General features: G+C 41.0%; 1 protein-coding gene across 3 annotated transcripts in view; it reads right to left on the bottom strand.

Moving 5' to 3' along the window:
• Window positions 1-5,196: 5,196 nt before the first annotated feature.
• S1PR1 (sphingosine-1-phosphate receptor 1) overlaps window positions 5,197-25,458 on the bottom strand; it is a 150,902-nt gene continuing 130,640 nt past the window's right edge. Inside the window, exons 2-3 of one of the 3 annotated variants that reach the window (XM_011368257.2) lie at window positions 9,472-9,686; window positions 5,197-7,886 (exon numbers count right to left, since the gene is read on the bottom strand). In XM_011368257.2, the coding sequence (XP_011366559.1) occupies window positions 6,577-7,725 (1,149 nt within the window). In that variant the 5' untranslated portion in view covers window positions 7,726-7,886; window positions 9,472-9,686 and the 3' untranslated portion in view covers window positions 5,197-6,576. Of the gene's footprint in view, window positions 7,887-8,229; window positions 8,315-8,877; window positions 9,045-9,471; window positions 9,687-25,458 lie in introns of those variants that run through there. The other 2 variants (XM_023536228.1, XM_011368266.2) reach the window with 2 other exon arrangements.

Consider the following 25,458-nt stretch of genomic DNA (forward strand, 5'->3'; position numbering starts at 1 on the left):
TGAAAAAGGGGTTCAATGGAAAGTAACTTCACAGGATGATCTAATCATAAATTCCTAATTGGGCAGGTCAGGGTGAGTAGTCACGCCCCAGGCATATACCTTTTTTAGTAAAAGGTTTATATTTGCCTTAAGTGAGGCCTGTCCATTGTTCTTGTGCATCTAGGTTAACGCAGCAATGGAAATAAACTTAACCACCCTCAAGAGAGCACTTAAACTCTTTAACTATGCTGTAATCCAGTCCCCACTTCATTGACTCCCACCTTCCTGCAATCTTCCTTAATCAAATGTATAAAAGAAACTGCGAAAGTTATTCTCGGGAGCATTTGAGATCTTGCTTCCAGGCAGTTGTTGTCAGTTTGGCTCAAATAAACTCTTATAAAAGTCACTTACAGGTTTGGACATTCTTGTGTTGACATCAGGCTCCCTGGACCTCAAAGAGAAGGAGCCAAGGAAGCACCAGAGCTGAAGGAATAAATCTTGTAAGCTCTGGAAGAGAAGAACCTTGTTTATCATTTGCCCAGTATCTGTAGCACACAGCCTAGGGCAAGCATTCTTGTAGAATGGGTAGGTGAACGGGTGGGTGCAGCATCAAGAGCGTAGGTAGCAGCTGGAAGCCTGAGCCCACCAGTGCTTCCCTTTGGGTTGATCTTTCTGCCCCTGGTATCAACAATGCAGCAGAAAAATGGAACAATAATGGGATTAGAGCTCTAGGGAAGTAGATAAGCAACTATCTTCTCCCCTCCCATCAGCCCTGGTGAAGCTGCCCCTTCTTTTCTGTTCCCAGAGTTCTATGTCTAATTGACCTGTCCCAGGCCCACTGCAGCATCTGAGGCACTTCTCCACAGCTTCTCCTAGAGCTTCCTTAAAAAAAGAATCTTCAGACAGGGCTGAGCGTAGGCCAACGATGTGTATAGTCACAAAAGCTTATGAAGACTTTAAGAGCGCAAAGCCTTTCTTTCATTTCTTTTGTGTCTCTGCCCATTTCTTCTAACGACTGTACTGCTTGCCCCCAGGGAAAGTGTTATTATGTGTCTGAATGCCTTTCATATATTTGGTCGGGTGGTAAGAAATAGTGTAGCACACTCCAGTTCCTGGTTCCTATGTCGCCAGTAGAAATATCCTTGCCGATGTGTAAAAATCCATTCTTAATAAAGCTATTTACAATCCATTACATATTCCTAAGCCTCTGTCAGTGAACTTCTATTGTGATGGTTTCATTACAACCCTAGACTCTTCCAAGACACAGAAATTCTTCAGGGATTGCAAATGCCAATACTAAGTCCAATTCTCATCCTATAGAAGCACAGAGTATCAGGTCACGATTATTTAGCATTTTAACGATTTCGTTCTGAGTCCTAAGAGAATGCTACAGGAGCATAAATTCTTTCCGTGGAACACTTTGGAACTTTTGCCCCATTCTCTTGAACTCTTTGGGATCTTATTCCATAACTGCACAGAGAAAGTCTCAAATAGCCTTTATACTCGAAAGTGGAAGTATGCCATATTGGTTTTTAGAAATTTCGCAGCTTAAGAATATGGTTGGACAGGTTTAGACAAGTGTATACACCTGAGTAAAGAACACCCTGAACAGTTAAGATAAAGAACATTGTTACCAATCTAGAAAGTTCCCACATGTTCCGTGCCAGTTTATCCTCCTCCAGGCAACCACTGTTCTGATTTCTATTTCTCTAGGTTAGTTTTGTCTGTTGAATTTCACATAAATGGAATCATGCAGTAGTTCTCTTGTGGCTGGCTTCTTTTCCTCAATTTAATGGTTTTGAGATTTATGCAAATTGATTCAAGTATCAGTCGTAGTTCCTGTTTAATTGCTAAATTGCATTCCATTGTATGAATTTACCACAATGAGTTTGTCCACAAGAGATGGCTGGTCGGAACATGAGAGTGCTTCAATAAAACAAAACGGAGCAATGCCTGCTCAAATCTGCAATCCACACTTGGCTTTTGCTAATGATTATATCCAGAGTTGAATCTGATTCTCAATCCCTCAGTCCTCAAAAGTATGAAAAAAAGAACACGGGAAGAATAAGAAGCACTTGAAATTCTGAATCTGAGAAGAAAACACAAGGAGACAGACATAGGATGTATTGGGGGTCCTCAGGAAATACTTTCAACATGAACCAAGTTTTCTGTTGGTCCCAGTTCTCGTCAAGGATTGTAAAAAAAGACTAAATTGAATGCAGGCTGAACTCTCCCTCAGTGTTATCTTTCTCTGATCCTCCTCTTTTGTCTCTTTTGGCCACTAATTAAAAAATCTTTTTTTCTTTGTAGACAACCTAAAGGCTTTTTAACTACTCAAGTAGATTTTGCTTGCTTGAGTATTCTGAAAGATAGGTCTAGTTCAGATGAGCATGATGGTGAAGGCGATGGTGTATATATAAGTGTTTTGAGCCCCTTTCTTTGGACCATGTGAAGCATGCATCAGAAAAGCAGGAAGTTAACATTAAGCCATATATATATATATATATAAAAAAAAGAAAAAAAGCAGGAAGAAATTTTGGAGGAAAAGGTGCGATTTATTATAATTTCTCATCACTGAGAAAATAAAGTGTCCACAGAAAAAGAATATTCTAATAGGTCTTATAAGGGTTTCTTTGGGCTACGTATGATTCCTCCTTTAACATATTTAAATCATATCTAGAAAAAATTAGACTAGTTTGCTCTAGTTAGCTGGAAAACCAGAAATCAAACTAGTTCGATCTAATTAGTTAGGGGTCCTCAGGAAACACCATTTCATCTGAGTATGGAGCGAATGATATTAAAAAGACACACACACACAACATTATACAGAGATTACAGAAACTTATTGCAAATACCGTGGGTAAATAATGGTTCCTAGTTAGAGATTAATTTTTGAACCAATGACTATAAGATCAAATTTTTGTTTTATAGTTAGAATATTTTTATAATGTGTCACTCGAGTATTATTCCTTGCATCTCTATTGAAAATGGGGTTGCTAATATTTAGAATTACTTAAACTTCCAGTCTTCACTTCATAGGATTTCCTTAACAGAGCCCATTGTCTTTCTAAAGTTGCTGCTTCAGAGTAGTAGCTACATTTGTAGTTGAATGAAAAACACTAGAGGTCTCAGTAATGTACTGAATGGAGGCATACAGTCAAAATCATCCAAAATGTACAGTGTAGGTTAGAAGTACTACCAGATATTGTCTTGGGCCGATCCTTAACGAGGACCATATCCAGAGCAGAAATTAATCCAATTTGAAGTTAAAATCTTTATAAGACTTTTCATATTGGGGAAAAAAATTAGAGATACCGTAGATCACAACTGAAGTGCTGATATTGCTAAGACAGAATCTAGTATCTAATTAATACGAATGCAAATTTTTAATACTATAAATCTTTGAATTTCTACTATCATTGGATCAACTTTCATTGAATAAATTTTTCAACTTATGAGACTAAAAAGCAAGAACAAGCATTTTTTTATATAAGATTATTTGAATGTCCTATAAAATTATAATCACATTTAATGTTGGGAATAAAGTATTATTTGATTATTTTGTAAAGTTATTTTGTAACTTTCCTAAATATTTATGAGCCCATGGTATTTTTTACAAGGATATGTCAAGTATTGCTCAAATTGTTCTACTTCTCTTGAAAACCTCTAGGTGTGTTTTAATCAAATCTTGATTGATGTTTATTTTAGTATAAACATATAGTTACTGAGATTTGTGTTTGTATTTTTTTTCCCCCATCCTCAATTTTCAGGATATAATGAATGAAAAACAGATATTCTTGTTGGGATACAACCAAGGATTCCTTCCCCTGCCATTGTTTCTTGACCAGGACAAGGGATCTGCCACACGTCTGCTTGGGAGAACCACCCACCTTTCTTCACATAAAATGCACAGTCTGGAGTTTCCAGGAAGAAAGCATATCTAATCACTGGATACTGTGCTCCCAGGTGGGCAGGCGATGCTGTCCTCCCAGCCACTGATGAGCTCCCCACTCCCCACCAAGGTCAGCTGCTCTACCCCATTTCCCCCCTGCTGTGTGAATCACCGCTGAGTCCCAGAGTAGGAACACGTTATCATCCACAGAAACACAAAACAGACTCGCTTTTCCATTATGCTTGATTCTGTAATGAAAGCTCTAGGAAGTGAGCGTTACATGAACTCACTCCTCCCACCTCAGCAGACAGATGGGTAGACATTCCAGTTTGTTTCCAGTCTTTTGTCTTCGGAGCATTTTTGGCATTTCCTTCAGGAAACTGGAGGTTGTGACCTAAGTTTTCCTTAGTGAACACACTTCTGTTTCCCACAGTTAACCTTACCCAGAAATGACATCTACTCTATTAGGTGAGGTTTATCTCCATGTCACAACTGTGTCCTGTGCATATTCAATGACACTTGAAAGCACAAATTCTGAAATAACAATAGCACCGGGGAGCCAAATGCACCAAAATACTTAGATTTAATTCCCGACGAAGATGACGATAAAATCAAAACAAGTATTCACTATTACGATAATTCTGTGATACATGCGAAGTGCCCTTGCTCTCATTTTATAGTTGGAGAAATTAATGGTTAGATATTAACGCTTTCAGATACTATGAACTGAAAGTTTTCAGATAAAAGGTGTATACAACTCAGCCTATATCCTACAACTTGCTACTTCGATAGTTCCATATTGTTCAGAGGGTAAGCTGGGAGAAACCAAGACAGCGTCCTGAAAAAAATTACATGATTTAATATTATCTCCTGTTTCCATATCCCCAGCATGTTGGTGGAAAAAGCCAAGAAGGTAAGCTTTTGTAGATAGGTCTGAACTGACCATTGAGTTTCATAATTTAAATTAGATTTATGACCACATTGTTCTGTGTTAATTCTTTCAAACCCATGTTTTAGGATAGAATTACTGTATTTTATTGTTTGGCTTGAATGTGATTTAAAGCTCGAACGATGATATTTCCTTGCCGATGTAGTATTTAGAGGTTGGTGGTTTTTATCTCATTCTTTACTATTCTTCGATGTTTACATATTGAAGTTTCTCTTCCTGAAAAAGAGTGGTTTCTAAACAAACCACATTTTTTTTTCACACCCTAGTAAAATCCTTTAAATGATAACAGATGTTTGCCCTTAATTTTGATTCTAAAGAGCCACATAGTCAAATAGAATGTCTTAATAATTATTTTTTAATGCTCTTCACAACAAAATCTTTAAAAAAATCAGTTTATTAATGTTTAAAAGTCGATAAAGCTATGTGCAAAATGATCCACAGAAGTCAGAAACCTATTAAATACTATTTTTTAAAAAAGACATTTCTCGGTTTAATTGCACTGAAAACCATACTAAAGAGACAGCAATACATTTTTATTCTTTGTAACATTTATACACATCTTCAGTTAACTATTTAATAAACAGCTGTACTGGAAAACTTCTGGTGTTCCCTATCAGTTAAAGTAATGCTTTAAAGGCATAAGAGGGTGATACTTTCTTAAGAAATACACATTCACTGGTGTTAACACAGGTTAAAAAAAAAATCCAATAAAATGTTGCGACAAATACATTCAAAAACCATGAAAATACTTTTAACACAACAAAATACAACCATCCTGTTGGTTGAAATGATTCACACAACACTCTGAAATAAACATCAACAAAAGTGCCAAAGACAGATGTTGTATTTGTTAGACAAATTTGTTAGGAAATCTTTCTTGGTTTACAAAGTCACCCCCAGTCAGTTTTCACTTTGTGTTGCTTATTTGTTTCTCCTATGACAGACACTAAGATCCTGGCTGATACCATTTAGATAAGCTGGACTTCTTTATGCAGATTTCAGCCACAATGACTATGATATTGTAACGCATTGCATTGTAAAGATGAAAAAAAAAAAAAAAAAGTGACTACAACCAATTCCAAAACACTGACCCAGCTCTCATGGAAACTTTGGCCTCAGCAAATGAAATTGCTTTACATCTCTATCTCCTTACAGTCCACCTCTCCCCGGACACTGCCTATCAGCTATAGAAGATAGAGAAATGGACCATGCCACATACCCGCCCCCCCCACCCCAGCTCTGATGAATGCCAGGTAGTTAAAATTTAAAGTAAAAGAATTTCGGTGAGGGCTGTGAAGAGGAAGGGAGGGTAGGATATGGAGCATACCTAGAGAAGCAGAAGTGCACACGCTCACCTGGGTTGGGAACTAAAATGACAGAAAGCCTCTTCTCTTCAAAGCTCCCGACAGAGACACTTTGACAAGGGGACATTAGTCTTTGAGGAGGGGCCAAATGAACCCTCCAGGAGCTTGACAATGCTAGACCTTTGGCTCAGTGCAAAATCAAAGCTCCAGGAGGGAGGAAATAGATTCCCGGCCAGGACCTGCTCTCCACCCTTCCTTTCCCAGTGCATTGTTCACAGGAACTCTACCCAAGACACCGGGCGGGCACCACCGCTAGTTCTTTCTCTGCCCCGCCCTCCCTCTGGCTCCAGCAGCTCCTCCCCGGCAGGAGTCAAGGCAGAGATTTTTTTTCAAACACCGGGGTGGTGGGTGACCATGCAAGAATGCTCCCCATGGGTCCGCAGCTTCCAGTTCTATGAAGAAGAATTGACGTTCCCAGAGGACATTATGGTTTCTGGGTTGTCCCCATCGTCCTTCTGGGGGTGAGAGGAGTTGTCCGACTTACTGCGGCTGAATTCTACACCAGCAATGATGGGTCGCTTGAATTTGCCGGTGGTGTCTCCTCTGGGGCACTTACAGCAGGACATGATCTTGATGAAGGCCCGGCGCATCTCCTTGTTGGTCAAAGTGTAAATGATGGGATTGGTGCCGGAGTTGAGCACCGCCAACACCAGGAAGTACTCCACTTTGAAGAGGATGTCGCAGGTCTTCACCTTACAGCCCACGTCCAGCAGGAGCAGGATGAAAAGGGGCGCCCAGCAGGCGATGAAGACGCTCAGGACGATAATCACAGTCTTGAGCAGCGCCAGCGACTTCTCTGAGCTGCGACTGGCCTTGGACGTGTTCTTGCGGAAAGTCAAACGGCGGCTCCGAGTCCTGACCAAAGAGTAGATCCTGCAGTACAGGATGACGATGGAGAGCAAGAGCACGGTGAAGACGGTGGTGCAGAAAAGGATATAGTGCTTGTGGTAGAGGGGCAGCACCGTGGAGCAGCTGGGCAGCATGCTGATGCAGTTCCAGCCCATGATGGGCAGGCCACCCAGGATGAGGGAGATGATCCAGCAGGCACTGATGAGCAGGAAGGAGCGGGAGCTGTTGCTCTCATTGTGGAGTTTCATCTTCAGCATGGTGATATAGCGCTCGATAGCGATGGCTAGGAGGCTGAACACAGAGGCAGATAGGGCTACAAACATACTCCCTTCCCGCAGAAACCACTGGGCGGGGGTGAGCTTGTAGGTGTTGGCCCCAGAGAAGAGTAGGTTGACTGCGTAAGCCACTCCTGCCAACAGGTCTGAGAGGGCCAGGTTGCCAATAAAATAGTACATGGGTCGATGGAATTTCTTGGTTTTCCAAATGGTCAGCAAAACAAAGATGTTCTCTAGGATGATAAAGCAGCAGATGAGAATGAACACCACTGAGGTCACTTTAATGCTACTGTCCTTGTCTGTGCCCAGATTCAGCTTTCCCGTGTAGTTGTAATGTCGGACGATGATGTCATAGTTGACATAGTCGGAGACAGGGCTGCGGAGGGCCTTGACCAGCGGGATGCTGGTGGATCCCATGGTGCGCAGTGTCCCCGGGAACCCGGGTGGCGCTTCTCCAGCGAACGCTAGAGGGCGAGACCGAGAGAGCCTTTACTTGCTGCGGTGGGTGCTTCAATGAGAGAAATCCAGGGTTTCCACGTATCTTTTTCTTGGCTGAAGAGGGCCTCGGAAACCGCAGCCTTAAACGAGTTAAGACAGAATCAGGGAAAAAGCCACAGCACACTAGCACAATTCATTCTAGCTAAGGCATTGCTTTAGTTTGTCGATTTTTCAGGAAGTTTAGGAGAGAAGACAGGGAGACAAAATTTTAAAAATAATAAAATTCTCATTTCCTGCAAAAATAAAATAAAATAAAATAAAATAAAGGGGAGAAGGGGAAGAGAAGGAGGAAAAACAAAAACAAAAATTCTACCCAAACTGAAAACTGCAACTCGACAAGACGAAAACTCTCCCTATGGTTACATCCAGTCAAATGGAAATGGGAAAAGTGCAGAAGCGAGCCCCACTGAACCCCTCTCCCACCTTCTCACTGTGCCCGTACCCCCACCCCGCCACGTTTGCAGCGGGAGCCTCAGCCCGGGGCTCACCACCAGCTCGCGGGCTCTGCGGAAGAGACCCAGCAGCCAAAACGAGGGTGGAGACACACACCTCTGCCGCCCCTCTCCACCCTGTCACCGCCCAGCCAAAAGAGACCCGAACCACCTCCTAATTGCCATGCAAGAAATTAGATTTGCACGAAAATCATTTGACAGCGTAAGTCATCTGGGGGCTCTAATAATAACTCTGGGAGCAGGTGCGCTTAGGGTCCGAGGGCGCAGCGTGGTGTGGGCAGCCAAGCCCGCCCTGGCCTTGCGGTAAACAAGAAAACTTAGCGCCTCGGTAAAGCAACCGCCTTTTTCTTCTTTTTCATGCAAGCCTGTGCAAGAACACATAAAGGTACCCAGCGAAAACCATTCGTGAGAGATTGCAGTAAATTCCAGACGTTTCGCAGTCATTGATTTTATAAGGAGTATTTTTGGTGACTGTGGGTACAGCCAACACACAAAGAGAAGTTACATTCCTGCCTGACGATAACAATACGTGCCACTTACATTCCTAATGCGAGTGCAAAACGATCCTGCAGAGGCTCCCATTAAGGCGTGACTGGGGCACTAAGCTAGTTTTACTCACTGTGTCCTTCCCCAACACGCTGCCTCCTCTCGTAGAAACTAGAAGTGTGGAGGGAATGCAACGTGGCCCTGGGTAGCAGGAGTCTTCTTGGAAGTTGTTTAAGTGTTCCAAGGTAACGCAGCAATGAGATAAAAGTGGACTAACAGAGGCGAGAGCAATCTCACCAATGCCCGAGACAGCAAAGGCGGCTCGCGCCCAGAAGCTCCCGGTTCCCCCCTCTAATTCACACCCTGCTCGCCGCAGTGCAAATTTAAGCCCTTAACACCCACCTACACCCCGCCCCATATTCTTTGTCTATAGGAGTTCGAAAAATAAGCGCCTTCACTCCGGCCAGCTGCAGCTTCCCCTATTCCCGCATCCCAAGTCGGTTTCACAATTGGGACGTGACTCTTTTCCAAACTTCATAAATCGCAAGTGCCCAAGACCAAAGCAACAGGGCAGGGCTCCTTAGTAGCTCAGAGATGCACATTTCCAGAGCCCAGAGATGGATGTTTTAGAAGTTTTTGTTTTGCTCTGTTCCGATTTAACGATTCTTTTCTGACACCGAAGCCCTGCGGCCGCGCAGCGCCGCGGAGCCCCTGGCGCGTCTCCTACCTCGCTCAGGCGGGACAAAGTTGCGCTCGGCGAGCTCCCGGTCTCCACTGCGCGCTCGTCATCTTGCTGCTGCCCCCGCCTGACAGCGTCGCTCTCTAAACTTACTCCCGTCGGGGTCTCCTCCCTCCGCAGCCGCAACTCCATTGGCCAGCACCGCTCGCCGCGGCGCGCGCGGGCCGCCCGACGAAGTCGCTCAGCGCCCGCTGATCCGCTTCCTTAAAAGAGACGGCGAGAGGTTAATGCCTCAGTCTCCCACGCCCTCCGCCGGCGTCTGGGCGCCGCCCCCCCGGATCTCGGCTGCTGAGACTCACTGTCCAGGAAAGATCTGGGGCAGAAACAAATGAAAGACCCCCCTCCAGCCCCCAACCAACCGCCGGCTACCGAAAAAAAAAAAAAGAGAGAGAGCGAGGGAGAGAGAAAAGAGGGGGTGGAGCCTGGTGTCCCCCGGACTCTAATGTATAAATCACCGCCCCGCGTCCCGCTGTCCGCGGCTCGGGTTGGTGGAGGCCACTCTCCTCGGACTTAGGAAAGAGAGGGGGTCAAGAGCCTTTGGCAATTTTTCTCCTGAAAAGTCCCGTGGGGCCCAAGGACAGCCCGGCGTCTCACAACGCACCTCCCAGGTTTCCCGCCTCGCAGCCCTTGGAGGACCGGGGTCCCGAGCTCGTGGCGGGGAAACAGGAGCCCCGTCGCGCTCCGGGGAACGGGCTGAGAAGGGGCTGCGAGCAGTTTGCGGGAGGCGAGGAGCCGGGGTGGGAGAATGACTCCGGAGTTTCCTCCGCTTCTGCCCACCTCCACCCCCACCCCCCTGCCGCTGCTGCTTCGGAACTTGCGGTTTGAGGGGCAGAAAGTGCCTTTCCCGGGGCGTACGGTGAAATGGGCCAGCGCCGAGTGAGGTGTTGGGCGGGGGTTCCCCTCCTTCAACCGGGCGCCAAGTCAAGCAGTTGCCCCAGATTCTGGCCAGTAGTGAGAGGCCTTCCTTTGAGGAGGTGGGCAGCGGCCTGGGTCTGAGAGATTTTTGAAAACTTGGGCAGCTCAGAAAATTCCAAAGGGGAAGAGCCACCCGGCCTGACCCAGCCCAGTGGAGGGGCGGATGCCCTTCTCTTCATTTCTACTTGGGAGGCGCCCCTAAATCTCAAGGTTAACTTTCCCACTCTTTCCTTTCGATTAGAGGCTACTTCAGAACGTGAAAACGAGAGGCGACTTTGGTCAGCTCTGCCCAAGTGACAAGCTCAGGGCACTTCTGCCCTGCCCTACTGCTACAAAGGCGTTTCACCCCGTACCTGATCACACTGGCTTCCTATCCCTGCAGATGTGAACGCAAAACTCCGTTGTGCAGTTTCAATTGATAGACACACCCTGTACCTGAATGACTCAGAAAGAGGCTGCAGGAATAAACAACAGACCCCTGGCTTCTGCGATCTCATGAGTAGGCAAAAGAAAAAATCAAGTGTCAGTTAATTCACAGCTGTCTGAAAGCCCTCATCAGTGACCCAGCACATACCCACAAATTCAGCAACAGTACAGCAGGACCGTGCCTACAACCTAGAAACAAAAGCCAGGTCCTCTAGACTCTAGGGTCAACTCCGATAGGGTTTGAGGACACAAATCATTCAAAGGGGGAGATATATTGAGTCAAGCCAGCACAATAAAATGTGGGGACTTGTCAAACTCCACCCCACCCACTAACTTATGGGTTTTCTTTAAAGGGAGAGGAATTAAAGTGGATCACACAACCAGACTCTCTCAGGCAGGTGATAGGATTATCTAATTAAACACTCCTGCTCTGTGAAGCAGGCAGGCATTTTGGGTCATTTTATCCATTGAGGGAAATGCCACTCAGACAGCTTAAATCTCTAGACATCCCAACTAGTGGGCAGCAGAGCTGGGTTCCAAAACTTTAATACTCAGAATGCCGTGTCTCCAGGTCACACTCTTTCAGTCAATAAACAGTTAAGGAGTTGAAAGTTATGTTCCTGAAGGGAAGCAAATCTCTAGCTTTAAAGTTTTAAATTTGTACTAATTTCTTGACTATATATGTCTATAAAATATATAGTAAGATATGCTAATGAACGTCCTTTGCAGGTAAAACTTGCAACAAGAGTGTACTAACGAATGTCCTTTATTTATTCTTGTTATGAAGCATTTTGTGTATGTGTGTGGAAATGCTTTCCTGTTTTATTTTTATTTACCACTTCATTGTTATTAGTACTTTTTTAAAGAGCAGCTTTAGGTTCACAGCAAAATCGGGTAGAAAGTACAAAGTTTTCTCCATATACCCTGTGCCCCTACACAGGCATAGCCTCCCCCATTATCAACATCACTCACCAGACTGATACATTTGTTACAATTGATGAACCTACATTATCACATTATCACCCAAAGTCCATAGTTTACCTTAGGGTTTATTCTTGGTATTGTACATTCTATGGATTTGAGCCATAGTAGAATGACATGTATCCATCAAATGTGGGGACTTGTCAAACTCCACCCCACCCACTATGGGTTTTCTTTAAAGGGAGAGGAATTAAAGTAGATCATGCAGAGTATTTTCACTGCCCTAAAAATCCTCTGTGCTCGCCTACTTATCTATCCCCACTGCCATGTATGTCTTGTTTAAAACCACGGATTTTCTTGACTATTTATGTATATAAAGTATATACAAAGGTAGTCTAATGAATTTTTATAAAAATCTCTCATTATCTACCTATAATATCCAATGTAAGGTTGTAGTTTTAGTATTTGTGTACCAGATTCTAGGTGTTACACACATTAACTCATTTAATCCTTACGATGACAAGCTAGGTATTATTCTTATGCTAATTTTACAGACAAGGAAACTGAGTCCCAGACATATTAAGCAGATTGGTTAATGTGGGCTGTGACCATAGACAGGCTACAGATTCTTAACCACTACTCCAAACCACCACGTTAAACCTCAAACATGTCAAAGAATTATGTCCGGTAAGTCAGTCCTTTTCTTATGAATACTGTTGGTGAGAACAACGTTTAATACTGATCCAATGTTTCAAAGAGCTCAAATACTTTGCAGATGATTATTTAGTAATTCTCATCCTTACTAGACACCTATGAGATATAAAATGTGGATGACCACTCAGGCAAAATAAGAAAAGAGGCAAAGCTATTTGCAGCAATGCCTTTCCTGCCAATTCCAAATCTCTGGTTCCCACACATGTCTTTTCCCATTACTCTCAGGAGAGACTGTAAGAACTGCATCCTCAAGCTATCTCCTGGCTGTTAGCCCAGCTCCCTTTCCGCTGCTGCTTGGAAGCCAAGCCCAATGTTTCTACCTTACTTCCCATGGCACCGAGGTTACCCTTTGATTACCAAGTCACACTGAGGTTGCTCCATTCCAAACTTCTGATTTCAAAGCAGCTTTACTGTCCTTTATGCATGCTTTGGTGTCTCTTTAAGGGTTGCCAGAGAAAATACCATGCAATATTTGGGACATATAAAAAATATTTGTTGTTTATCTTCAATTTAAATTTAACTGGGTGAGCCGTATTTTTATTTGCTACATCTAGTAACTACTCTCTTTCTTAAATGCCCCAGTCACATTCCAACTTCCTCTCCTCCCCCCAACCTCTTGTAAAGAGCCAACACTCCCCTTACTAATTTATTCGTAGGAGGAAAACTAGCCTCCTACTTCATGGAGAAACCATTATCACCACTTCAATTTCCCTCCTCTCTAAGTTCTATTAATAACAACTAACCCACCTGTACCTCCTCCCACAGCTTTACTCCTTCCCAGGTAAACTCTTGCCCATATCACTGTGCTACTCTCCCCAAACTTTCTAAGGCTCAGCTCAATTATTCCTTCTCTCTCTCGTATTTGAAATTCTTGGCCTCTCGTGACTCTTTACCTTCAACTCACATTGATATTTTTGTGTTTCTGCTATCAAAAACTCGCTGTCTTTCTCTTATGCTAGGTCCCGATATAAACATCTCTCTTCTGTTTGCCAGCATTCAGAGTTATGTAGTGGAACATGACAGGCTTGGATTCAGCCTTAATAGTGCAAGTTCCCAGCTGCGTGGCTTTGAGCAAGTTCTTTTAATTTCCTTGAGCCTCAGTTTCCTCATCTCTAAAATGGTATAATGATATTTCTCTCTTTCAGTCATTGTGAGAAATAAAGAGCTTCATATGTATAAAGAACACTCTCAAGCACAGAGTAAATGCTTCGCCCTCCCACCGCCTCTATCTCTAACTCTGTTATACTTGTTGTTTTCAACATCTCACTTTCCATTCACTTCCTTTTTGATTTCCAAATAAAATTATTTTTGATCAAATTAATACATGGTTTAAAAAATCGAATACTACAAAATGAACAAGATAGAACACGAGTCAATCCTCAGACGCCCCCCGCCCCCCAAATCCCCCAAACCCCTTGAAAGCCTAATGAGGTTTCCTCTGGTGGTTAGTTGAAAATCTGTAAATCCCATGTTTTATACCTTTCTTGATTATCAACTTTAAACAGTATTTACAAATTTTCTGGCATGTTGAAGGAATATTAATTCACTTATCCTTCAAAAAATACTTGTTATAAACTTTCTAAATCCTTGCACGTCTGATATTTTAAAAAGTCAATGTTTACATTTAACTAATATTTTGGCTGAATTTAGAGTTATAGGTTGTAGTTTTCCCTGGGAATGTTGAAGGTATTGCTCTCTTCTCTTTTAATTTCTGGTGCTACCGATGAAAAGTCTAAAGCTATTCTGATTCCAAAACTTCACATATGACTATTTTTTCCTTCTCTGTGTATTTTTAGAATCTTCTCTTTCTCCACAGTGCTCCCAGATTATACAAGATAGGCCTTGATTTTCCGGGCTTTCTCCTAAATACACAACAACCCTTTACAGTATAGGAACCATCCAAAATTATTTCCTTAATAACTTCATCTCCTCTGTTTCTCTATCTTATCTTTCTGGAACTCCCATTATTTGAATTATGGGCCATTTGGGCTGATTTTTAAATTTCCTCATATTTATTTTTTATTTTCTATATCTTTACCTTTTTTTTCTAATTTCCGGAAGATTTCTCAACTTTATATTTCAACTCTTCAGTTAATGTTTTCCTTTTTATTATCATACTTTTAATTCTAAATTAAACATTAATTTGTTTTCTGAAATTTTATTGCTATTATCAGAAGCAAATTAATCTTGAAGCTAATGTAACTGAAACTTTCCAGTCTCTTGCTCCCCAGGTCCTGGAATGAGCCCTGGCAATAGGTCCACATGGTTGTACAGCTATTAAAAGTAAGGCATTTTAACTATAATTGGCTAAGATGGCTGTCTCTTTCCATCAGGAAGTCTCCTCTACTTGATTTCCTTTTGTGTAGTTTTGGAGCTGCTGTAGGCATTTTTGGGATCTGGCTAAGGGGAAGTTGAGTTTGGGCTATATTTAGATGGAGTTTTGAAGGATATGTGTGTAAGATTCCCAGTTACTTCATATTATTACTAGCCATCCTGCTAGGACTCCTGACCATCAATATCTTTAGGTTTTTTTCTTTTGGAGTACTCACTCATCCAGAGGAAAAAAAAATCTTTCACTCTCATTCCCAGAAGATTTAAACTCAGTTGTAGCATCCTGGGAATGGAGTTGGGATATGTCACCATTCGCATATAGACTTCCACTTAACCCTTCCATTTCGACTGTGGTGTTCCAAGGTCAAAGTCATTTTGTTCACCCTCTCTGCCCCCAAGACTTCTGCCCGATGGAAGAGAGACAGCCATTATGGCTGTGAAGGGCAGGGGAAAGTTATGGTTGTGTAGGGCAGGATGAGGGGGTGAAAAGGGTTTAACTGCCACTAAAGCAGACTTTCTGTTTTCATCTTAAATTTCAACCTCACTCTCGGAGATACCTAAAACCTCTCATTTTGGGGCCTTTCTGGGGTTTTGTAGAGCAACTCAGCTTTTTTCTGGGCTTTCCCCATCGCAAACTTAGTTTTCAGTTTTCTTAATTGAACTAAGTAAATTAACATTCATCCCTCTGCTTTTCAGTTTCCAAAATGTTGTTGCTATCATCTCTTGCCATTTCTTCTTCTTCATTTGTTATGCAAACAAATAAACAAAAAAACCCTTTATTACTATGTCAGTGAAGTGTAGGAGTGGAAGGAAGTGAAAGTATTCAATTTACCATCTTTGAAGGGAGGTCATTTCCATTTTCTCTTAAGCCCATGTTGTCTGGCTTCTGCTGCAACTGTTCTCTTGAGCTTGACCTTTCTAAGGACTCACATGACTCCCTAACCAACGCAGCCAGAGGCTCCTCATGAATCTCATTTCGGGGACCTCTGTAATGTTTGACGCTGTTGACCATCCACCCTCTTCTGCTCTTCTGTACTCTCTCATTCTCTTCTGACTCCAACTGCTTTTTCTCAGTATTCTTAACAGGCTTCTCTTTTTTCAATATTATGTTAAATGTACTTTTATATATAGAAAATAATTATATAGCTTGTTTTATGTTTAAGACACTATACTAAATAAGCATTTTGTATGTAATAAATTTACCTCCTCAACAACTTTACAAGAGAGGTACTATTAAATAACTCAGTTTACAGATGAAGAAACTGAGGCACAGAAAGCTTAATTAACTTGACCGAAGTCCCAGCTTTTTCTCACCGTGCATATCCCCTCTTCGAATGCTGTATCCTCATTCTTTTGTCTTATCCATTTACACTTTCTTGGCTTTTCTCATCTACAGCTTTCTCCAACACACATATGCAGACAATTCTGCACTGTACATTTCTAGTTTCACCTTTTTCCTAAGCTCCAAACTCAGTTCTCAAATATTTATTGGAAACCTCCAATTGCATGTCTCACACACACCTCAAGATCAAACTATACAAAGCCAATCATCTTATTTTCACCATTCTCTTCTCAGACCAACTCAGCCTACCCTCTGTATACGTATCAGTTAATGGCATCAGCATTTACCTCATCAGACAAGCTAGAACACTCAGATTCCTTCCTGATTTCTCTCTCTCTCTCTCTCTCTCTCTCTCTCTCTCTCTCTCTCTCTCACTCACTCTCTATGTGAAATTTGCTGCCAAGACTATTGTCCTCTGAAGCAGCTTCTGAATTCAATTTCTCATCATCCTTCCACTGTTGTTAGGTTCTTACCCCCTACTTATAATAGCTTCCTCCTAACTGCTCTCAGCTTTAATCTTCCACACTGCTATTTACAGGTAATCTCCATGGGAAGGAAGAGGTTTCTTATATTACAAAAGGATAACAGGATCCTTAAAGAAACATCTCAAGGGGCTCCCAGTCAAGATGGCGGAGTAGGCAAACACTGTGCTCACCTCCTCTCACGACCACATCAAAATTACAATTAAACTACAGAACAGCCAGCATTGAGAATTAAATGAAATCTAGTTGAACAGAAGTCCTACAACTAGAGACTCACAGAAAGGGCCACCTCAAGACTGGTAGAAGAGGCAGAGACACAAAATGGACTGGTCCCACACCCATATGTGGTGGATGAGAATCAGGATCCCCCAAGAAGAGTGAGGGGTCCTGACCCCACACCGGACTCTGCAGCCCAGAGTTCCAGCTCTGAGAAGAGAAGTCCCCTCAACTTCTGTCTGTAAAAACCAGCAGAGACGGTGGCTGAGTGAGATGAAGGGTTGCTGCAGTCATAGATATTCCTCTTAAAGGGCCTGTGTGTAGGGACTTACTTGCTGACAGATTCATTCTCTCTGAGCTCCAGCGCTGGGGTAGCAGTTCAAAAGGCACAAGGGACATATGAGGAGGAACTGAGTTGTCTGGCTTCAGGACAAGGGCTGGAGGGGCAGCTTTCTCTTAGACAGAAGTGCCGGTGGAATCCACTGTTCCTTTGTTGAGCCCTCCTTCACCCTTCATGCAGAGTCGGGTGCTGCAATATCTGAGTCTCCATCAATGAACTTAGGGGAAGAGTTAATGAACTCAATGAGAAATTTAACAAAGAGATATAAAACATAAAAAGGAAGATAGAAAACATTAAAATGAACCAGTCATAAATGAAGAATACAATAACTGAAATGAAGAATACATTAGGAGGAATCATCAGTAGGTTCAATGAAACAGTGATTTGGAAGACAATTGGTAGCAGAAAACAGTGAGAACAGCAAAAATAAAAAAGAATCCAAAAAAACTAGGATAGTTTAGAGAGCCTCTGGGACAACATCACATGTACTAACATTTGCATCATAGGGGTACCAGAAGAGAGCAAGGAATTGAAAACCTATTTGAAGAAATAGTTATTGAAAACTTTCCTAACCTGGTGAAGGAAATAGACATACAAGACTAGGAAGCACAAAGAGTCCCAAACAAGATGAACCCAAAGAGACCCACAGCAAGACACATCATAATTAAAATGGCAAAGGTTAAAGACAAAGAGAGAATCTTAAGAACAGCAAGAGAATAGCAATTAGTTACCTACAAGTGAGCTCCTATAAGACTGTCAGCTGATTTCTCAACAGAAACTTTGCAGGCCTGAAGGAATCGGCAGGAAATATTTAAAGTGGTGAAAAACAAGGATCTACAACCAAGATCTCTGTACCCAGCAAAGCTATCATTTAGAATAGAAAGATAGATAAAAAGCTTGCCAGTCAAAAAAAGGCTAAAGTAGTTCAGCACCACTAAGCCAGTATTACAGGAAATGTTGGAGGGACTTCTTAAAGAAGAAGAAAGAGAAAGAGAAAAAAGATAAGAAATATGAATAATAAAATAGCAATAACTACATATCTATCAGCAATTACTTTAAACATAAATGATTAAATGCTCCAGTCAAAAGACAAGGTAGCTGAATGGATAAGAAAATTACATATGCTGCCTACAAGAGACTCAGTTCAGATCGAAAGACACACACAGACTGAAAGTAAAGGTATGGAAAAAGATGTTTCATGAACATGGAAACAAACAAACAAAAGTCTAGGGTAGCAATACTTATGCCAGACAAAATAGACTTTAAAACAAAGGCTATGACAAGAGACAAAGAAGGACCCAGTTATCCCACTTCTGGGTATTTATTTGCACAAACCCAAAACACTACTTCAAAGGGACAGGAGAATCCATATGTTCTTCGCAGCATTATCTACAATAACCAAGAAATAGAGGCCACTTGGGTGTTCATCAATAGGTAAATGGATAAAGAAGAGGTGGGATATATATACAATGGAATATTGCTCAGTATTAAAAAAAGAATGAAATTTTGCCACCTGCAGCAACATGGATGGACCCAGACGGTTTTGTGCTGAGTGTAGTAGGTCAGACAGAGAAGACAAATGCCACATGATTTCACTTACATGTGGAATCTAAAGAATAAAACAAACAAACAAGCAAAACAGAAACAAACTCATAGATACAGAAAACATTTTGATTGTTGCCAGATTGGAAGGTGGTTGGAGAGTGATCGAAAAGGGGGAAGGAATTTAGAAGTACAAATTGGCAGTTACAAAATAGTTGTGGGGATATAAAGTATAACATAAGGAATAGAGTCAATAATATCATAATAACTATGTATGGTGTCTGATGGATACTAGATATATCAGGGTGATCACTTTGTAAGTTATATAAACGTCTAATCACTGTATTTACACCTGAAACTAATATGTCATATGTTAATTGTAATTTTAAAATATATATATATTTCTTTAAAAAAGAAACATCTCATGTATATGTTTACAGAGCAATAAACACATATCGGGAGAAACTAAAAACTGTAATTTCTAAACCATTGATGATTAAGTATCAATCAGAAACTAAGAAAAGCAATTCTGAAATTATAGAGATAAAAATAGATGTCTGTTTATTTACTCAATTATTTATTGAGCACCAACTATGAATCAGCAGGCATTCTTCTAGGCCTGAGTTGCAGTCTTGAAGGAGACAGATAAAGTTCCTGATACCCTGGAGTTTACATTTCAGTAAAGAAGACAAATAGTAAAGAAATAAGTAGTAAAAATATCAGCTGGCAATGAGTACAATGCTGAGCATTAACGCAGATGACGTGACCTTGATTTGTTCCTTCAGGCAGCCAGGTGGCTTCTCTAAGAGGATGGCATTGGATACTAGTGCACCATGGCAGGCTCGGAGCTCCCTGCCACAGCATCTGGAAAGCCAGAGAAGAACTCTGCCCTGCTCTGAGAGGCAACAGACATAGTGAGGGCAGGCACCCGGGGACCTACCCAGGGAACTCAATCAGTGGTCGAAGGCAAGTCTTCACCCCTCTCTGGGCCTCTAAGATCCGTTCCATCCCTAGTACTCCATTATGTGCCTTCCAGGTCCTGCTTCCTAAAAAAAAATCTACCACTGCTGCCTCTTTTCTTCCAACTTAAGGTTTCAGCTGCAAGGCCTGGTGTAGAGGCTTGACTGGGCCTCTGTTCTGTCTGTCATGGAACCTTGGCTGGCCAGCGGTGGGCACAGCCCCAGGCAGCAAGAGCAGAGGGTGGCAGGTGCCTGGGAGCAGCTCTTGGCAAACATGGGGCTGGTGGGCCCCTTAACTTTTCTAGGCTTGATGGTCAGTGGAACCCCCCAAAGTCATTGCTCTAACATTCAATGAAGTCACCTTCTCCCGAAGGAAAGTTCATAAGTAATTTCTGCCCAATGTGTCATTACACACCTGTAAAGGAATGCATTAGCGAAGCCTAAGCATCCCAGATTAATTTTTTAAAAATAGAGGATGAGGAAAATACATCTATGTTTATATTTTATATATCTTACACATAAATTTGCAGTAACTAAAAATATCAGAAGAGATTTTTCTTCATACAGAAGGAATCAAAGTTGTCAGCTTTGAAGATTCACCCAATGGATGGCCTTTCTCTGGAATCACTTTTCCAACTATTTTGGAAACAGATTGAAGACAGATTCTCCAATAAGTTTTATGTCATGTAGGCTCCCTCTTTTTAAAGTTTCCAAACTAGTCTTAAAGGTTTGAAATTAGGTATCTTTTATATTTGCATTCTCTTGTTATGTCATTTTCACAAGTCCCAGAAAAATCCAGTCTTCACACAAATTGCAGAAGTAATTAAGGGTGCTCTGGGCTGCAGTTTTCTCTCCTAACTGTGCTGTGCTGAAGTGCAACATAAAGAGCGCATCTCGCTCTGCATTGCTGGCAGGTCACAGTGAGGAAAGAACAGTGATAACTATCACATTTATGTGTTGAAGGAGGTTGAACTGAATTGTGCGTACATAAAAAAAGAATTTTAATCTAGTAAGAAAGACAAAGGTGTTTTAATTTTTAATTTAATCAGACTAGATCTGATTGGCAAATAAAAAGTATTATTATGGTTTTAAAGCAAGTTCACTGCTTTTAATTTGTTTGTTCCTCCCAATTAAGTAGTAAGCAGGGAGTGTCATCCCCATTCTATGGGCCAGGGAAAGTCCTAAGAAAGAAGGTTGCCCAAGGTCTTATAGTGAATCTATAGCAAAGCCAGATAAAAAATGATAGACTCCTGGCGCCTTACCAATGCTTGAAAAATAGTTCAAAGCAAAAATGTTGAAAGGATTAAGAAAGGAAGGAAGAAATGAGAGGAGGGAGACATACTCAACAAGTATGTTTGTTATTCTATAATGCTTACTTACTTAATTTGTTTTTGTTTATTGTCTGACTCTTCTACTGGAAGGAAGATCATAAAGATTGACATTTATCTATCCTTTTCACTGCTATGATTATATATTAGCACTTAGCTTAGTTTCTGGCATATGGAGATGCTCAATAAATATTGATGACTGAGTGAATGAATAAATTAAATGTCTCTCTTACTCATCCTGAATTATATCAAGTGGAGTGGACTATTTGAAAGCAGCTAGATCATAAATCAGAACGTTCTTTTGTTTTTTTATTTCAGTTTTAAATTACAGAGGCACTGAGCTGTTAAGCCATGAAAAGATATAGAGGAAACTTCTTAAATGTGTATTATCGAGTGAAAGAAGCCAATTGAAAAGGCTACATACCGTGTGATTCCAACTACATGACATTCAGGAAAAGGCAAAACTATGGAGACAGTGAAAAGAGTGGGGGTAGCCAAGCTTTCAGGAGATAGTCTTTATGAAGTGAAAGTCATGGGTTAAAACCAGCTCTCAGATGTGTGGAGTAAACGAACGCTTCTCAAGTGCTTGGGAGATCTTAACATGTTTACTCAGAGCCCTTAAGTACTGCTTAGACTCAACAAGCTTAGTAAACTTTCTCTTCAGATTATTTTGCCCTGAGTCCATTCTAACTCTCATATATTCCATTGTTTATAATTTTTTTTTAAAAAAAATCTCTTTTCCGTGGCAGGAGGGGAGTTGATAATTGAACAAAGAAGCAAGAACATAAACAGATTAAATGACTTTATGTGTTCCCGCAATTCAGCCAATAATTTCTAACCACTGGAGTTTTGTCTCTATCGCTAAATTCAAACAGTTGAAAACAGGAATTTCGGAAGGTTATATGGTAATTACTCTCCTAGTGTCCTGCTTATTTAAATAAAAGTACCTATTTTAAGTAATAAAAAGGAAAATAATTGAAGTTTGTATTTGAATACACTAAAAAGTAATTGTGTACCTATCCAGGCCTTTGCACTTTCTCTTTTCTGTCTAGAATGTTCTTATCCTCCCATAGCTCATGCCCTCATTTCATTCTGGTCTTAGATCAAATGTCATCTCCTCAGAGAGGCTAACCCTGTCCCCTGTCTAAAAATGCACACATCTTCTCTGCACGCCATCTCTTTATACCTACTTAATTTTTCTTGATAGCACTTAAGTTATTACCCCAAACATGATTTGTTTGTAATTTGTCTTCTTCTAGAGTGCAAACTCTACAAGTGAATTGCTTTGCTTGTGGTCCAGAGAGTCTCTGGGACAGTAGTCACTAAAATACCTATTGAGCAAATAAATTATAATCACAAAAAGTTAGTGCTATTTCTTTCTCCTTAAACACCAAATGATTTTTTTTTAATTTAGAAAGTAAATATTTTTGATGGGAAAAAACTCGATTCTTATTAAAAGCCAAAAAGAAAGCATCTAAACTTCTAAACATCTAAAGTAAAATCTAGAGCTTTCATAGAAATGTTTATAGATATCCTCAAACTACAACTTACACTGACAATGTGGCAGTCTTAGAAGAGTCTGCGAAGTCTGCGAAATTACTACTAAATTATTAAGTTAGTCAATTTAGTGAAAAAAATCAGTCAAACCTGTTATTTGCCATTGCATAGAGAAGATACTGGTTGTGTGGTTATCGTTTTCACCATTGACTTGACTTCAGGTAAGACAGCATTGCGTCTCTCACTGAAAAAACCAGTGGCTAAAAGTTGACTTTCTTCTTGGCCTTTCCCATTTCCCCTCACATCTTATCTTTTGTGCCTTACTGTGTTATTACATTATGGAAGATTTATTTAAGTGTTAATCCAATACACAAATATCCAGTACTGCATCCATGCTGATGCTAAGAATATAAAATCCTCGGCTTTCACATGCTCAGTCTCGCAGGGACAACTGAGAAATAAGGAAATATGTACCATCCAGCATAGTAAGTCGCATAAGCAATGTGTGGTTCTGTATTTCTAGCTGAACTAGAGTTCTTAAGCACCCAGGTTCTGAGGATGTTCCTCCTCATTGAGACTACTAGAGGTACTTGGTATCTGAGCCCAAGCTGTCTGAAACTTGGCCTCAAAGTCATTGAAACCTCTGTAGGGATAGAAATAGAGCTGGAAAAACTCATTTCAAAACTGCAAAAGTTTTCTGGAGAATTTGACACTTGATACATATTTGAGTCAGATTTTTCTTTTATTTTTGAGAAACCATCAAAAAGGGGCTTTAGATTATGCAAATGGAAAGTTAAAAAACTAAATCAGGAAAAGTCACTTTTGAGAAACTGGCATTAGAGAGTGAAACTTCTATTGCCACAAAGTAAAAACAAACAAAGGTAACCTACATAGTATTTCCAATTCAATACCTCAGACATACATCTCAGACTCAACAACCACAGTGGGCCTCGACTTCCCCTTCCCAAACCCCAGTGCTCCATGGCCACCCCCGACTCCCTCCCATCTTCTACTTCTCAACAATTTCATTAATCATCAGGGTCATCTTGACTGTCCCTTTCTTTTACTGGCAGATCCGATTCCTTGGCAAGTTCCATCAATTCTAACATCAAAATACATCTCGAGTCTGTTCACTTCTCCCTTTTCTACTGTCACCTCTGTGTCCAAACTATTATCACCTCTCGCTGAATTACTGAAGAGGCTTCTTCAACTTCCACTCCTGCTCACTTCCAGTCCATTCTCTTCGTAAAAAACCAGGAGATTATTTTTTTTCTTCTTTAAGTTTGTAATTCCATTTTTTAAAAAATTAATAAACTTGTTTTTAGGACAGTTTTAAGTTCACAGCCAAATTAAGTAGAAGGTACAAGGAGTTGCCATATGCCCTCTACACCCTCACTGCACAACCTCCCTCCCTATCAACATCTCCCACCAGAGAGTAACAGTCGGTGAACCAACACTGACACATCATCATCACCCAAAGTCCACACTTTACACTAAGGCTCACTCTTGGTGTTGTATATTCTATGGTTTGGACAAATGGATAATAACATGTAATCTCATTATAGTATCATACAGAACAGTTTCACTGACCTAAAAACCTTCTGTGCTCTGCCTATTCATTCCTCCCTCTCTATTATCCCCGACATCCACTCATATTTTGGCTAGTTTTGCCTTTTCTTGAATGTCGTATAGTTGGAATCATATATTATATAGTCTTTTCAGATTGCCTTCTTTTACTTAATAATATACATTTTTATTTTCTCCATGTATTTTAATGGCTTGACAGCTCATTTATTTTTAGCATTGAAAAATATTCCATTATCTGATGTACTATAGTTTATTGATCCACTCACTTACTGAAAGACATTCTGGTTCCTTCCAACTGTTGGGAACTATGAATAAAGCTGCTCTAAGCATCTGTGTGCAGTGTTTTTGTGGGACGTAACAATTCATTTGGGCAAATACCAAGAAGCACAATTGTTGGGTGACATGAGAAGAGTGTGTTTTGTCAGAAATTCACAAACTGTCTTCAGTTCATTTTACACACTCACAGCAATAAGTGAGAGCTCCTATTGCTTCACATCCTTGTCAGCATCTGGTGTTGTCAGAGTTTTGGATTTTGGTCATTCTAATAGGTGCACAGTGGTATCTCACTGTTGTTTTAATTTGTAATTTCCTAATGATATATGATGTTGCATATCTTTCCATGTGCTTACCTGCCATCTGTATGTCTTCTTTGGTGCGGTATCTGCTCAGGTTTGTAGACATTTTTTAATCAAGTTGTTCATTTTCTTATTGTGGAGGTTTATGAGTTCCTTGTACATTTTAGATAACAATCTTTCATCAGATATGTCTTTTGCATATATGTTCTCCTAGTATGTGGCTTGTCTTCTCATTCTCTTGACACATACTATTATGTGGGCCTATTTCTGGGGTCTCTATTCTGTTCCATTGATCGATTTGTCTATTATTTTGCCAGCACCACACTGTCTTGATTAGTACAGCTGTATAGTAAGGCTTAAAGTCGGGTAGTGTCAATCCTTCAACGACAGTTTTTAAAAAACATACTTTGTGTTTTAAAAACAAATCCTGCAAAGGCTTCTTCCTGTCTTTAGAATAAAGTCCAAAACAGTTAACAAGGCTTCCAAGACCTTCTGCCAGCCTCTCCATTTCCGTCTTCTGCTTTCACTCCTCACTTTTTATTTTTCCTCTGCTTCTGTAAATGTGCCACACTCTTGTACACCTCAGCGCCTTCACACATGCTGTTTTTGTTGCAATGAATATTCTTGACAACTCTGTCCCCACTTGACCACCCACCTCATACCAGGCTAACTCTTTCTTTTTCATCTTTTGGGTGTCAGTTTAAACATCACTTCTCCAGAAAGCCTTCCCGGACCCTCCCGACTAGGTCGAGTCCTCATGTTACATGCTTGTATTTCATTCGTGTTCTCTCTCTCTTTTT

The sequence above is a fragment of the Pteropus vampyrus genome, unplaced genomic scaffold (genome assembly GCF_000151845.1).
Source record: "Pteropus vampyrus isolate Shadow unplaced genomic scaffold, Pvam_2.0 Scaffold6, whole genome shotgun sequence".
NCBI classification, from domain to species: domain Eukaryota; kingdom Metazoa; phylum Chordata; class Mammalia; order Chiroptera; family Pteropodidae; genus Pteropus; species Pteropus vampyrus.